The sequence below is a fragment of the Hyposmocoma kahamanoa genome, unplaced genomic scaffold (assembly GCF_003589595.1).
Source record: "Hyposmocoma kahamanoa isolate Upper Pololo Valley unplaced genomic scaffold, ASM358959v1 202, whole genome shotgun sequence".
In the NCBI taxonomy this organism is placed as follows: domain Eukaryota; kingdom Metazoa; phylum Arthropoda; class Insecta; order Lepidoptera; family Cosmopterigidae; genus Hyposmocoma; species Hyposmocoma kahamanoa.
This window is the reverse complement of record NW_020653726.1, coordinates 15,909,922-15,927,369: the sequence shown is the minus strand read 5'-3', so window position 1 is coordinate 15,927,369 and position 17,448 is coordinate 15,909,922. Positions and strand designations below refer to the sequence as shown.

At 35.7% G+C, this 17,448-nt stretch overlaps 1 protein-coding gene across 2 annotated transcripts in view; it reads right to left on the bottom strand.

The window, feature by feature from the left end:
• Nucleotides 1–17,448, bottom strand: part of LOC113227214 (protein bark beetle) — a 66,514-nt gene that overhangs the window by 5,800 nt on the left and 43,266 nt on the right. Inside the window, exons 3-10 of one of the 2 annotated variants that reach the window (XM_026460107.1) lie at nt 10,724–16,926; nt 10,297–10,508; nt 10,051–10,186; nt 6,986–7,205; nt 6,442–6,567; nt 4,433–4,462; nt 1,355–1,616; nt 275–476 (exon numbers count right to left, since the gene is read on the bottom strand). In XM_026460107.1, coding sequence (XP_026315892.1) covers nt 275–476; nt 1,355–1,616; nt 4,433–4,462; nt 6,442–6,567; nt 6,986–7,205; nt 10,051–10,186; nt 10,297–10,508; nt 10,724–16,926 — 7,391 coding nt within the window. The remainder of the gene's footprint in view (nt 1–274; nt 477–1,354; nt 1,617–4,432; nt 4,463–6,441; nt 6,568–6,985; nt 7,206–10,050; nt 10,187–10,296; nt 10,509–10,723; nt 16,927–17,448) is intronic. The other variant, XM_026460108.1, reaches the window with a different exon arrangement.

Sequence of the window (17,448 nt, the reverse complement as noted above, 5' to 3'; positions counted from 1 at the left end):
ATAACCTCTGGCTGGAAGATGTGGCTGTAACTGATTGAGATCCTTTCGCGCACGCCAAACGCATGTATGACAGTATTCAAATTGTATTGTCTATTTTGTCTTTATTTGTTTTTCATTTTTGTGTTATTGAATTGCAATTAATACTTTCTATTCTATTCTAAATATTGTTTTTAGGCGTTCAGTCATTCGCATAAAAGGTGCTTTATACAACGAACGTAATAGAATCAAGATATTTCGTTTTATAATTAAAGACGGAAAGTTAAATGATTCGTACCAATCTCGCATATGAAAGGATTCTTCTGTCGACAGTCAGTAATTTCAATGGATGAGAAGGCGAAGGAGGTGCACTGAGTGACGTAATCAATGTGGTTTACCCACACGCGTTCACCGTACTGGAACCACTGGTTCTGTCGTTTGATGAACTCGTATAGAGCTGCGTAGTTGCCTGACACGTACGGCATCGATGCGTTGTCCGACTGGGAGGAGAAAAGGAATGGTACAGTGATGAATTATTGACCCCGAAGTTAGCACTATGGGCACTTGATATGAATACAAATTCAATTTTAAAAATAGAAAGAAAACTCACAACAACAGCAAATTAAACATAAAATCGCATAACATGTACAAATTCTTGTATCTAGAGTTAATAACACATTACTTTAGAATATTGCTCTTGAGCATGGAAAAGCTTTCTACCAAATACACCCTAAAAGATTCGAGCGTGTCTATACACTGAAAGTGCGTCATGTCATTACATTGAAATAATTGTATATAAGGTTCTCTCTCACTAACTCTCTCTCTCTTTCTTCAATTCCAGAATTATGTTACATCTATATTTCTTACATTACATTATAAATAACACAATAGATTATCCACAACTGTTGCGAGTTTACTCGATCGAGTTTAATAGAGTTTACTATTCCAAGATTGAAACAGTTGTAGCAGTAGAGCTTCTTCTAAAAGAGTTTGTCCAGGGACTTCCCAGCAGTAGCATATTATTTATTATTATTAGCATTTATAACTATTTACAATTTTATAACGTGAGCAAAAAACACAGTATAATGTGTTTTTTTTTAATTGGGTCAGTATGGGAAATTGCAAAAATTTTTGTGAAAACAATTTTGGTATAGTCAATTTTTGCGTCAAACGTGAGCTGTCCATAAAAAAATTATAGTTTCTCTTTTTTCGGACTTCCCCATACTATCCCAATTAAGAAAACACACTGTGTCTATATCTACGAGTATATAGAAGAGCGGAGTCATCTGTCACAGATATCACCGTATCCTATCATTGTCAGTCTAAACTTAAAACCGTGAAAGAAACAAACTATTATTATTTTTAAAATATCACTTACCAGACAGAACAATCTAGCCTCCTCATACATCATAGGGGCACCAATATACATGTAGCAAGTACCAGCCACATAATCCCACCCTGGCGGACACTTGCCTCCACCAAGGACAGTCTGATTATTCATATAATACGGTCTATAGTCGACTTCAAGCAATAGAGGATTGTCTGATTGGTCGCGAATTCGTCCTGCGACCGCTAAAGATTCGTTGTAGCTCCAAAAGTTAAACTTTGCGTCTATTTTTGTTCGCCAGAGTTCCAATGAGCTGTAAAGGAGGGTTTAATGTGAGTATAAGTTGATTCAATCTCCTAAAGCCCCGTTTACATTAAAATAGACACATTTTATATGTGTCTATTTTAATGTAAACACAATATGTGAAGCGATTCTATTTTTTATATTAGAAAAAATATAAAAGGATACATAACTTCATTAAGAAAGAAGATATCCATAATATTAACCTTACAACTAAGTCCAAACTCATGGTACCACCATTTTGTTTAACTAAGGTAAACGATTCTTTTATGGGGAACGGTATAAGTTTTTACAATATGATTCCGGTGAATATATTAATCACCATTTCCTAAGTTTAAAACTTACATTAAAAGTACTTTAATTGAAAAGTCATATTACAAAATTGAAGAGTATGTTTTAGATAAAGAAGTGTGGAAAGACAACAAGAGTCTAGATTCCACACAATTATGATTCAGTTTGTATTCCATAGCACTTAAATTTATTTGAAAAGAGCAATTCCTCGAGTTTCTTGCTCGTTCTTCTCCGGGAGGTCAGCGTAGTGACCAAGTAGTAGCTTAAAAAATTACGTTTTCAGGTGTAAAAATGTTACCTATGAAATAAATGATTGACTTTGACTTGATTCAGACTCAGACAATATTATTCCTATGATGAGTGTATGTGTATACATTACAATGAAAATATTATATTAGTAATTTAATGACTTTTTTGCCGTAGCGCCTTCTATAAGAAATTTATTTCTTCACTCAGAGGGGCAACTTTACAGCTACACTCGCTCACTAGAGATGTCGCTATAATTGTAATTTTTAAATTTATTGAATGTCACGATGTTTTACTACTATGATATTCAATTTTTTTCGTGAAAGTACTCCACTAGGTTGTTATAATTATTAATACAAACATGGAACGCTTAGAAAAATTCATTTGTTCTGGCTGGATTCGAACCAGCACGCTCAGGCAATCCGTATTATATTAGCATTCAAATTTAGCGCTATACAGTGTTATTTTTTAAATACTTACAACCTCACAGGATTGTATTACTAACATCATAAACAACAACTTTTGTTCCAAGACGTTTAATAATTCATTAGGTTTTATTTTCGTATAAAAATAAAGATATTTAAATATATAGCTCTAAACGGTGATAATAACTTTGTGCGGTAAGAAAAGAAAGGGGATACTAGTCCAATGCGAAACTTCGGAACGGGGGCGAAAGTTCTCGGTGAGGATGAACGTTTGAACTCACTATCTTGCTACCAAATACAGATGTAGAAGTGTGAAATAGTACAACAAAAACTTAAACTTAGGTTCTGTAAAAAATTATGGAAAAAAAACATTTTTGTGTTGTTAGTAATATAGTCCTAAAGGTTGCTAGTATTTAAAAATACCCTGTGTATTCTATGTGATCTTAGCGTATCTAGAAAATTACAGTTTTGATCCAAACAGAAAATATGAAACTTTCATAAAAAATCTAAAAAGATAAAAACGATTACAGTATCTATCTCTACCATGATTTTACAGTGTAGAATATTTGAATGTAGAAGTTTACTTCTTCATACGACGCTAGGGGCGCTCTACCATTTGTCATATGTATAATGTAAACTCACAGTAAAGATAGAGGAAAGAACAGAAAAGATTCAACAACAAAGTTCTACGGAAATTGCTATTAATAATAAACACAAACGCGACTGCAAATTAATTTTATTAAAAATATATAAGTAAATAAAACATTAGTAAGTGGTAGTGGACAGAACAAACTAGCAGTGGGTAAAGTCATCTTGAGGATGATGATGAATCAGAAAACAACATAATGTGTTTCCATACAAAACATTTTACACAATAGTAGTTTATGTAACTGTCACATAATGAAAGGCACTAAAATACGTGTGTTTTCTTGCATGCCCAGTTATGTACACTGCTTTATCTACACGCATATTATAAGCTCTCTGTGATGTGTTCAAGAACCGCATGTTACGTAGTTTTTACGTACTGTAGTTTTTATTTTTAATTCATAGACAAACTAGAATCGCCCACAACTATCATATAGTTCGGTAACAAGTAACGTGTGAAATTGTCAAAATTGTTTGCTATTGACTTTTAATTTCGAATAAAATTTCATCTCGACTGATATTAGAATTGAGGTCAAATCAAATTGTTTTGTTTTTCAGAGATGTTCGAAATTTGAATGTAATAATAACTTCGAATTCGATGTTATTATGAAGCAATAATAACATTTATATAAGAAATTTGTTCTAACAAAACAGTTTACCTATAAGCTTGTCGTAATTTGCGGTTTTTGAACACATTATGGAGAGTTTATGATATGTGCATAGATAAAAATATTAATGTTATTGTGTTCCCAGTGTCTTAAAAGCGCAAATAGGAATAACGACGGTGGAAATTTGAAATGTCATAAGGGACATTTAGTGGTAAAAGACATTTTTCCCTTACGAATATTTTCCTCTTTATAAAATATTTTTCCTTATTATATAATATTTAATATTTTCCCTCACCGGAAAATGTCTCTTAATACAAAATGTCTCTCATAACATGTAGTATGTGTTGATGACTGTATATTTATATCTGCGAAAATTACACACTAGGATTGAACATACCACATTACCACTTTAGAAAAGAAAACACAAGAAGAAATCAATAAGGACAGCTTCGTGAAAAATCTTTTGTAGGTATACCCATAACCAGTAATACAATACTTATCACCATGCAAACACCACCACCAAAATAATGAGGTTACCACATTAATAACTAAGCACCTAATACGAAAAAAATGATATTTCGTAATAACTAATAATATTCTCGTAGATAACTCACCTCACTATATTGGGATTATAGTCAATAAAGCTATCGCCGGAACAGCCATGCAACAAAAACATGCAAATCAGACCTTATTTATACTCTACCTTAGATACAAATTCTATGCTCTTGAAGTTATAGCGCGTTAGCATTTAAATAATTTTTTAAATTTTTAAAAAAATTTGTAGATAACACGTAGGCATAACTTTTTTTCCATCCTCTAAGGGCATAATGCGTTATGTAAACACAGCGGCATTAATATTCCGTTTTACGATTCAGTATTGCCTATTGCATACTGTTTTAGTATTTATCTGTCAGAATTTTGACAGTGTTGCTATTTAAAATATTGTTTCTACTCATTTAACTTAGTTTTATTGATAATTCCTTTCATATTCTCACGCCGATTACCAAATCCTTTCACCACAATGGCAAACATAATGTGTATGCCATCGACACGATAAAAGAAAACTGATAATAGCTTGAAAGACAGAATATTAATGACACTGAATTGTAGACTTCCATAATCTCAGTACAGAGTACTAAAAAAACCGACCTCAAAAGTACGTGGAGTTACATACAATTACCAAGTTTTATTGAAATCGGTTACCGGAAAGTGCGCAAACCCGGATTCATCCCCTAGTTCGCCACTATACGGGACTTGACACAGGAGATAATAAAAATCGGTTCTCACTACTCAAAGTATATTGAGAGAGAAAAACGCCTTGAATTGGAGAATAGAAAAACAATCATTAAAATAATTGCTCCTTATAATAAAAGTTAGGCGCTATTTATAAAAACGAATCTTCATGCGTGAACAGCCACCCTTAGAGGTGGATGATTTTCTTCAAAATTAGTGGGACCACTATAGAGGTCCCTCTTTCCAACAAAAAAAATCATGAAAATCGGTTCACAAATACCAGAGTTATCACGTAACATACATACAAAAAAAACATGCAGTCGAATTGAGAACCTCCTCCTTTTTATTAATATAGCAATCCAAAAGGCTCTTCTAAACCGTTTGATATTACAACTATTTATTTTATCTATTAGTGCATTGGTACGTCTTTAATTAGAACTTAGTAAAAATTCAGATCATAAAAAACCATTTCGATTGGCATATTGGTAGGCTAGAGCATAGTATTAGATTCCGTAGTATCATTTTACTCGAAAATGAACCTAATGTACAACTTAAATGCAGGTAATTTGCAAATGGGAACTGAAATAGGCACAAGAGAGTTAAATTATATTAAAGCAGGTTTTCCATTGCCACAAAATCGATCGATTCGATTCATGCAGTTTAAGTATCATGCTTTTTACATTAATAATATCAGGCTAAGGATCATCCCACATTCAGCCAATAAAGAATATCTAAAAATAAACTTGTACCTTTTTACTAAGTTTTCCAATTCCGTTTGTGTATATTTTGCAATTAGAAAACAAATTAAGTCAATTTAATAATTTATATCGACATTCAAATATGCAAAATACATTATTGTCCAAGCTTGTTTTGTTACGTTATATCCTTAGAGGGTATATACATACTATAAATTATTGTAATTTTTTACTCGGATTATTTAATAATTTCGAGATGTCCGAGGCAAAACCCAGTAAGTTGGAATTTTCTAGAAATTAGTTATCTAACTCATTATAGCACGAGCGTTGGAGGACCAATACAAGAAAGGAATTTTTAATTTGTTCTGGGCTGGGTTTTCTGGGAAGTGTCCCAGAGTTGCTCTGGCACTCATAGCACAGGGAATACCCTAGTTTCAGACCATGCAAATGGCGTGATTGTCTGGCACATTATTCATTATTCACTTTTCAATGGTGTTACAGTCATAAATTTTAATCTGCTTATAGGATACCACAATAAAAAGAGAGTGATGTAAACTCACTTAACGAAAATGCAACACGATTGCTGCGATTTACCTCGGACTCATCGATGTTTTCAAAATTAGGTACATATGAACTATACTGCCAATCGAAAGTCATATATAGCATTACGTCTCTAATAAATAATAAATACTTACATGGATCGATTGACAGTGATCATTTCGTAGTCATTATCCGGGTTAAAGAAGATGTTGTCCACGTAATGTTGGCCGGCCGTACCAGCCACCACTGTCGCACGCCCTTCGCGGTCTAACGCGTAGTTCCTGGAAATTACATGGCATTTTTTAATATACGTCTATCCCAATATTTTTAATATCCGACCATGTTCAGTCATGACAACCACTTTGACCATAACTATGATCAAGTGTACGGTAGTGTGAAGTATTTCTCTCGTGAGTTTGGGTGTAATTTGTGGTTGTCTATGTGTGTGTGTCACATGGCACCCGCGACCCAGGGTTTCCTTAGTGCGGGGCTATGTTGAGTGTGTGCGTTATTTACTTATTATCATATTTTTTCAAATCTAACTTTTTATGAATGTTTTAATAGTAGTGTCTTACTTATTTTTATTACATTTACATAAATAAGTAGGTAACTAAATCTTTAAAAAAATGCTCTTGTCCAATTTCGTAGAAACATAGTAATAAAAAACAAATAAAAATAGTGATAATATATATAACTTACCTGTAAAACCCATTGTGTGAAGTTGTCTGATAGATGGGCAGCCTCACTTTATCAAAGCCAGAAACTTCGAGTATTCTCATACCCGTGTTGTCATGGACGTAGTTGAACGTGAAGTTGGAGACCACTTGTCTGAGCACTATGACGTCAGTGTAGAGAGCTCTATGACGGGTGAAGTAGTTGCGGTATATTGTCACTTCTTGGTAGGGGGAGGATTGACGACCTACGAAAGGAATGTTATTGTTATTTATGAGGATTACAAAAGATAGTATTATTATTACAAATATATTTACAAAGATCGAACACTCTAAAAAAATTCCTTCGACCCGGCCGGATTCGAACCGACGTCATACAATGCCAGACGCTATATCAACTAAGCCACGAAACGAACCAACGGACCTCACGAATTTTTCTATGTGCTTGCTGTCTTTGTATTTTGTTTTTCAACGACTTTTTAGCCGCAGCGCCATCTATGAGAAATTTATAAAAGTATTTCGTCGCCCAGTTAGATACTTTTACAGCTACCAGCTGCGGCTAGAGATGTCGCTATTCACTGTAATTTAAATTTTCATTTAATTGATATTCAATTATTTGCCACGTTGCTAAGCTTAGTTGTTATAGCGTCTGGCACGGTATGCAAGAAGACGTCGGTTCGAATCCGGCCGGATCAAGGACATTATTCTGAGTGTTCGATCTTTTTATTAATAATTATAACAAAACTAGTGGAGTAATTTCACATAAAAAATAATTGAATATCAATTCGATATAACCTAACCTCGGTACAGAGTACTAAAAAAACCGACCTCAAGTCATTCATCCCCTAGATTACCACCCTTAGAGGTAGAATATTTTCTTCAAATTTAAATGGGACCACTTCTGAGTTACCCTCTTCCAACAAAAAAGAATCATCAAAATATGTTCACAAATGGAGGAGATATCGCGTAACAAACATAAAAAAAGAAAAGAATACAGTCGAATTGAGAACCTCCTCCTTTTTTGAAGTCGGTTAAAATGGCAGTATTTTTTACATTTCAAAATAATTACTTTTAGATAAAAGAAACAATGTGAAATTGCACGTAGGCAGTCCAAAATAGAATCATCTGACAAAAGACAGTGATGTTCGGGAAAAAGAAATAAATCAAGTAAAGTAAAAAGTAAATAAATATATTGAGATTTTTTTATGAAGTAATTCCAATACTTTTGTTATGATTATGATTACAAAGATCAAGCAAAGATCGAACACACAGAAAAATTTTCATCGACCCGGTGGGACGTGAACCCACGACCATGCTGCATCGTAGCATTGCTCTAACCATCTGAGCCACGGAACCAGTTACCGAATCGTCGAAATTCTCCTGTGTTTTTGCTATAGATCTTTGTACTAACTTTCGGCATTCATCGCCGCCGTCGTAATAAGTAGGTAACCTTTTTATTTTATTTTTTATGATACCAAGATTGTAAGCAACACGCCGATCCATAACAGTTGCAGTGCCACTCGGAGCTTTAAATCGCAAACATCTTAGGGGCACTGCGCTAGCCACTCTAGGACTTAAATTGACAAGTCCCATGTGCCCGCAATTTGACCAGCACCATAAAGCACCTTCCAAACCGGAACACAATAATAATGCTCACATTACTGCTTGGCGGCAGAAATAGGTAAGGTGGCTGCACTTCCCTGGATGAACTCTTTCACAAGGAGCTCTACTGCTACTAAAATTATAACTAACATTATCGAAATAAAGTTATTAACATATCAGCGAAAGGAGATCTACAACGCCCACTAATCGATTTTTCAATATCTTATTCAGTTTCAGTTTTATGGTTAAGCTAAATCAGCGTAATGACTTTATTTTAGGTAACAATATTTTTTAGTAGCAGTTGAGCTCCTTGTGAAACAGTTCGTCCAGGGAAGCACTGCCACCTTACCTATTCCTGTCGCCAAGCTGTAATGTGAGCATTACTGCGTTCCGGTTTGGAGGGTAAGGGTGCTAGTGAAATTACAGGCACATGGGACATGTCAACTTATAGTCGGGGATAGTGCAATAACGCGTAACTAGCATTGGATAATAAATTTCCATTTCAGTAAATTAGTGGCCAAATCAAATACGCGTAACTGTCGTGCCAACCAAATAATCGCGATTTAGCCCGTAGTCATTGAAATAACAAAGTAATTACGTTGAATCATTCTCTTGTAAAAATTGGTTTAGTGCAGATACGCTTTTTACCAATGTTTTTTTTAACAATGCTATATACGCGACGTTATGTCTCATGGTGACGGGCGCATTGGCAGCGCCCCTAAAATGTTTGCGATTTAAAAGCTCTGAGTGGCACAGCAACATGTATAGACAGGCGTGTCGCTTACCACCAGGCGCACGCCTTGTTCGTCCCGTCACTTCATAATATAAAAAAATAATTCAAAAGTTACTGAAATAGAAATGAGTTAGTTATGACAAGGATGGCAGAGTAAGAAGTTAACACTGAAGATTGCAATCGTAACGTTATCCCTTATTCTGACATACGTTACATGTACGTTACACAAAAACTTGCCTAACAAAATTAAGTATTCAAGCAACTAGGTAGTTGATTATTTATTTATTTATATTGCACATGTACATGTATATTAAAAAGGTTTTATAATAAAATTTTGTACGGTTATGACCCAGTCAGGGTTATAGTGAGGAGACTTAAAACTAATTATGAAATTACTATACTTCAAATTTAATGAATATAATGAGATCAACGTAAGCTTTCCGTGTGTAGTAACTTTATTTTTAGTCAAAAATTCATTTATAGTATAGCATATTATTATTATGATTTTTGGATAAGAAATTGTTTGTTTATTTTTAAATGTGTTAATGCTATATTAAAATTTAAATTTTATTACAGATTAGAATAGATGTGTACAATGGATTATTTCTGTATACATATTTCTAATTTAGGTTGAGGGAAAATACGAGTATGTTGGTTTCTTACACACAAACAATGTTACTTCCTTGATATAAAGGAATGGGAGTAAAAGGAAGCTAAAGTAGAAAGTAAACACGCTTGAGTTTTATTACTACGCTTACCTTCAACTTTAAGACAGGGTAGATCATGATTAGCGTAGAACAGGTTGTTGTGAATCCATCCTCGAAGTGAAGTAGCTGATCCACGTGAGTCTGCTCTAACGTACAAACCTCCAACATTGTTACGCACTAAATTGTTCTGAAAATCATTGAAATATATGATCATAACGCAAATGTGAATCGTCCAGTCTTTCACTATGTGTATTATTTGCTTTATTATTCAAAAGGAAAACAATCAATTCGACTTACCCTGAACACCAAGGTTTGTGTATTTTGCACATCAATTTTCACAGCAGCCTGACAAGTGGTGAAATTGCCATACAGCTTGAGGCAGTTGCCTTCGATCTCGTTTCTGATGATGGCTACCAGGGGATTCACTTCTCCGACAGATAGGTACGTGATCGCGCCGTCGCGGTTCTTTATGAACTCACTATTTGATATATTGTGCTGGAAGTCGCGATCTGTAAACGAGTAATTTTTGAAATTTAAATGTCCTGTATCCATATTTATTGAGCAATTTGAATTTCACTTTTCTGTGTAAAAAACAAACTTGACTGCAATGAAAATACGTCTCTATCCGTAAATAACAAATTAACATTACACACTTTATTTAATTTACATATGTATAAAGATCTTGTCACAGCTAGAACTACTTTTAAGGAAAGGGAGAACTTACTGAATCCAATTGCAGATATAGGCAACGTGACGATCTCAGCGATGAATCCGTGTACAGCAGATGCTCCATTGGCAAACAACTTCACGCTCAAACTCGGGCCAACAGTTTTGAACAGCTTCTTCTCGTCCGGGGAACCATGCTCCAAGTAACCAATTATAGGTGACGTAACATTGTAGATATCTCCATCGTACAGTGACAAGGAATCACGTTTTCCATAATTAATTGTGTGATTAAAAAGATTGAATTGGAGCAATCTGAATCCAAAAGGTTTTACTCTGTACATACTCTTGAAGATCTTCACGCAATTTAAAGGACTATTGTCGTATTTGTAGTACAGCAACACTCTCTCTTCAACTGTGACCACCTTACTACTATCACAGATATCGATAAGAGAGAACATGTGGTACGGAAGATTCAGGTCTTTAAGTGGTGTGAAACTGGATTCGTCTGATTCCCTACCTTCTCCGGTCAGGGATATCGCGTTTAATCCTTCTCCAAGTACATCGTTCACTGAATTGAACATCATACTAATTGTATCTGTGGGGGATATTAAGTTAATTCCATGATAAGCACATTTGCTGATGTTAACGTTTTGAATTCGAGGATTTTTGACTATACTCTGAACCGCTGGTGACTTCTCATTGTGTAACATTCCTGCGCCAATAATTTGCACGTACTCCAAAACACTTTCCGTTTTCTTCATAGTATCATGCGTGTGGTGATCGTGAATTCTATGTTCGTACAAGGAATATTCAAATTCTGGATTTGTGAACCGTATTCCACCCCAGTAATCAAGGTTTTCCTCTAAGTTTCTCGTTCCACAGTTAACGAACACGAATTTAGAGTTCCATTTACATTCATGTCTATGCCCGTAAAGTTGACCGTTCAGGCGAATTGGGCAGTCTTCATAACGATTTTCGGTGCCGACACATTGCAGAGGCTCCGGCCAGGACCAGATTCTTGACAGAGAGTTACTGTGGTATTCCACACGAAGATCGTAAGCGAAGAATATGTTTATAGGATCAAAGCCCAATTCTCGACATACAACTTGAGCGTTTCTTTCCGTAAAGCGATTGTCACACATAGGGACCCATTGTAAAGTGGTCTTGTTGTAATACTCCAAGAAACCTTCATTAGTTTTTTCAATAATAGTGTCACTAATAGAACAATTTCTTCCTGAACAAAGTCGAATAGATTCTCGTACTTGTAAATTTTCTAATTGTCGTTTATTTTTGTGATGATCACCATGATATTGACCTATTTCTCTTTTTTGGATGCGATTGACTTCTACATTTGCTGGTAGTGTCATAGGTCTCATAACAATGGGGAGTTGGCCGTGGCCTCTGGCTTGAAGATTACCCATGACTAAAATACCAACATTTGGAGCGAATTCCATCACAACTCCTGGATTAATGTGAAGAGTAACATTAGGCATTACGGTGATATCGGCTTTCACGAAGTAAGGTGCTATACGAGATTCTATAATTAGATCGTGTTTCAATCGTCCACCAAGATCGTTTGTGTCCATTGCTAATTCCGAGCTAAATGAAGCAGACACACTTGAATCGAAATGGTCATCTAGCAAGTAAGGTAAATACGAAGCTATGGCGTGATTGTTCCAGTCGTCGAAATCAAATATTTGTTTCTTGATTTCTTTTTCATCAGCAGTGCCCCACCAGTTTTCGCTAACATCTAAAAGATTTTCTATCTTAGCAGTTTTGATTCCAGCCAGCAAAGTATATTGTAACGCATTATTTCCGAATAGATTTCTACTAACTTTGACTTTCTGAATTCCCTTGAATCCTATTACATACGTAGGATCATCAATTCTGTAGAAAGCTCCACGGTTCATCTGAGCAATATACTTGTTATTTTTCACTTGGTTATATACAAAGACTGCGTAAATAAGTCCCATTATCTCACTATGACTATCCATAAAGAACTCAACCATGTGCTGGCCATTGTTCCTTTCAATATAATTACCATCCACCTTCATTCTCTTCTCCATACCTTTAATAGAAACTAAACCTGTCTTACAGCTGTTATCCGTAAATATATTTTTGGTAATATTGACTGCGGCGAAGTGACCGTCAATGACTAGCCCGAAATTTTGATTATGTCGCCAAGTATTGTTGTGCATAAATACAGAATGAGTGAAATTCTCATTGTATTGCCAAACGTACGGCAAACTAATATCAAATCCACCATTTTGATTTCTCTCTATCGTATTGTCTTGTAGAACGTAATGATACAAATTGTTGGAACTCCTCAAATCTCTAGCAAAGTGATAAATACCTCGTCCGTTGTCAGTGATTAAACTGCTGTTCACCATAATAGTGATTTCAGTAATGTTGCTGTCATATATATCCCAGAAAGGCGTATTAACATAAATAGCTTCTTCCTTATTATGAGCTATCTCGCAATTGACTATTTTGATACTTTCGTTAGCTTTTCTTAAGAAGTGGTCTCCGAGTTCGTTTAAATATCTATTGTAATATAATGCTTGAACTCCTTTTGTGTTTCCTTTTATTTTAGAGTTCACGACTTGTAACGTTGGTATTGGACCTTTAACGATTCTGTTTCTTATATTTTGAACTGGAGCAGTAATTGAGCTGACAACTAAAACCACACCTCCTAATGCGTTATGCCCACTTTCATAAGATACTACGACACCGAATGTGTTACTTGTAGTAGGGAACGTTGCCAAGTCTCGATCAAGACACCATTTTGTGCTTCCTTCATTTATATTTTGCGAATCGTATATACAGATGCTTTCTGTTGAGAAATTGTGTATCGGATTGAGCAGTTGAAGTCCAAGAACATAGCCTGGATTGCACTTAATGTTATAAGTTTTCACAATATTTTCACCAAGTTGTTTTGAAAATACAATGTACCTTGTTTCTCCGTTTGCTAAACTTATATCTGTTGCGTATTCAGGTACTATTATAGGATGGTAGTTTGACTCATCCATGTTGAAACCTGGTTCTAAATTGAACCAACCTGCAAGTTCTCTTTGCTTATGTCCAGTTAGATGAGGATTGTGAGAAATTCCTGCCATTTCATTGTTCTCTATTACAGAACCATACACTTTTAATCCTAGTTGTTTAAAACTTATTCCTGCGCCTTTGTTATTACTAAATTCTGAATTACGAACTGTATTTACTGCATCGGCTCCATACAGATCTGAATAAAGAATGCCCAAACCATCGTGGTAGTTGTTTGATACTTTCACACTTTCTAAACTATGTCGAGCAAAATCTATTTGAAGTGCGGGTTTGAATGTATTAGATGAATAATCTAATAATCCTGCTTTTTCTACAGTGACGTATTGTAAGTCTGTTCTTTCAGATATAGCACTAAAGCGCAATCCAGCCCAACTAGTTTCATAGCATCTAATCCCAACATCATTGTCATGAGTGCAAGAGTTTTCAAAGCTGTCAATTGTTTCTGCTTTACACTTTGTAATATCTTTATCGAATTCATTACATTCAACATTGGATAAAAGAATATCCTCTGTCATACCAGCTGATGGAATTTCATTAGGTTCTAGATACCAATCGTCTGGGTTCAACGTCAGGCCAAGTTGGTGACAAACTAGAGCAGCATTTACTATGTTCCAATTATAATTACAAACTGTTCCCCATTTTCCATCTAACATTACTTGTAATCTACCTTCGTGAGGAGTTCTTCCACCTAATAGTCTTACAGGAACGTTTAGATCCACATATCTTTGAGTTGATGGTTCTAGTTCAGCGTCAGTCTCATAAAAACTGTCATTAGTCATGACTATTTCCTCTTTTAAAGTCAAAGTTATGTCATTTGGTCGTTTCCCTCTTGCGTCTAGCTTTCCTGCTATCATCATTCCTATTGACGAAGGGAATCTTAATGTGACGCCCGGTTGCAAAATTAGTTTGCCACCTGGACGAATATTAATGTCTTTATCAACATCATATTCTCCTGGTTTTAGACTTTCAATACCTTCCACTTCACCTCCAACAACAAAAGTTCCTGGTATGTTAAACTGAGGTACAAATAGAGAATGAATATTTGCTTGAGTTGCTCCAGGATTACTACTATGTAATAAGTATGGTGTGTAAACGATTTTGGCCAAATTAAACCTATCTTTACGATGAAAAAGTCTGTTGTAAACTTTGTCTTCTTCTCCAAAACCGAGCCAATTGTACGTGCAGTTTAGAATCTTGCTTTGATCTTCAACATGAGACCCAATTTCGTACTGAGCTTCTGGGTTGCTGATTATATTCCTAAAAACGTCGATATTGGCCGATGACAAAACTATTGTCGCTGCAACTCTACTCCTTGGAGTCAGTTTTGTCGGTACGCCGTCCATCAGTTCAAACGGTTCTCTTATTTTATTATCGCGGAGATAGTTCCTAGAAAATAGTATATAATGACGATGACTGTAAGTTGATAAGCCAAGATTGACAACGAACGGTCCTTTGTTTCCGTAGAAATAATTGTGTTGTATATTAAATCTTGCCGGTAGTATTTCAAACTCTTCCAGGTACCTTCCTTCTATTCGATTCAGTATGACTATCGCACCATAATTACCACGTTCAAAATAATTGTATTCTATGCACCCATTTACATTTAAAGCAGGCTGAATTTTCAAGGGCACTTTCTGATTGTCATAAAACCTATTGTGGCCTATTTGTAAATTAAGCAATTTTGACGGACTTAGTCTCCAACATGTTGATATGTCTATTGTGCTCTCAATGCTCGCGTTAAACCAATTTCCAGTAATGTTTACCCAGCTGTCACCACAATAATTTCCATGCAAAATGCCCACTTCCAAATTTTTAAATATTTCTGAATATTCAACAACTGTAGTTTGATTCACAGGAATGTATTCCGTTTCTTGAGTGTTGTTTATCCAAACAGCAATTCCATAACCTTGATTCGAGCTGATAATACTTCTGGAAATATTCCTGTTACCTCCTGTCACGGTGACATTAATACCATCGCCTTGGTTAAACGATATTCTACTTTCAGTAACATTTACATCTCCGGCTCCATTGACAACTTGCAATCCAGCAACATGATTGTTATTTGAAATAGAAGTTCGATGGATATGAATTTGCGATCTCAAGTTTTCAATCACTACTCCTCGACCATTGTTATCCGAAATAATTGTATCAGTTACGTTCAAATCATAGGTCTTGCTGACCCCTGACGTTAATCGCAGAAATCCTGTTATATCCGTTCTAGTGTTCGCTCGGAACCTCACGTACATTCTACTTCTTGTAGATGTAACACTTTGCGGTCTTGTGAGGTTTCGTATACTAAAGTGCATTAATAATTTGTCATTTGCAGTTAGGCCATCGTAGATAAACATTTCTCCAGTATCGTTCTGGTTGGTTAATAGTTTTAGAAAATTCAATGTGAGAACGTGATCAGATCTCGTATAAAATTTTTGGTTGCAATCTCTCTCCATATTGGAATACCTTGATTGTTCTATAGACATTTGGATAGGGAACGTCTGACTAGGGGTAGAAGCGAGAGTGCAGAGATCGAAAATGTCGCGTCTGTCTAAATTCTCGTCGATGTTTAACTCGTGCACGACGTACTTAACCCCGTCGCCGCCGTTATCATGAATCAAGCAATTCTCTATCCTGGTCATGCCGTACGTAGAATTCACATAGACACCGTAACCTCTGTTATTTTGTATAGTGCAATTGTTGATAACTATAGGAGCGTTCGGTGATGTCACATTTATAGCGTTGAACGCTGAGTTGGTTATCTCTATGTCTTCCATAACTGGCGGTACGCCAATGACGTCTAGGGCACTTGTAGCGTTGTTATCTCTTCCCAGGCCCGCGTTTTTTATGACGATGTGTTCCAAGCGCGACATGGATGTAGGTACGTATAACGTGTTAGTTGCGGTGAGTACTCGTTCATATACGGAGTTTTCGTATCGTATTCCCCTCCAGTGTCGTTCTGTGATTCTTGAGTCGTGGTGTGGGGAGCATTGGATGCCTAAATCTGGGTGATAGTCGCATACGCCTGAACCAAGTTGCCTGGAATCCCAGTCGCACTGAAACACGTCGTACTCTGTTCCTTTACACTTGGGTTCCTCATAAAGTAGTCGTGCACGACGGCCTGACTGGCGATCCATCCAGTTGTAAAAGGACCCTCCCATGAAGCCAAGTTGTCTACACGCAGTTTCCATGTCGTTAATGGTCCAACTGAAAAAGAAAAGAAAACAAACTTAATTCTAACATTCCACTGAAACTTTCTCCCTTTGCAAAGGTAATGTTCTTTTTGCTTGTTATAGGTATGAGTTTTGCATAACAAGAGTGTGTTTCGAGAGTAAATTGTTCAAATGCTTTTGTAACTATACCTGTGTACAATTATGAACTTCGCGGATTACACAAAAAATATAAAAGACAATGAATACACACACAGCAAAAAGATGCATCATCTTTTGTGCTAATTTTTTTTTTATAACTTCTAGTCACGGGACGAACAAGTCGTGCGCCCGAATAAATAAATGTACATACTCAAGGTATTTATTTACAGCAGTGTTTTTAATTTGAACATACACAAGAAAGAGGTAACATAGCATCAACATCTGATTACGCGATGGTAGGTAAAAACATAACAAGTGCAGAAGTTGAATGACAATACGTACCGGTTGCTAACAGTGAATTGCACAAAAGTCCTTTACATTACTTACAAAATTGTGCTATACTGTCCTTTCCTTTATT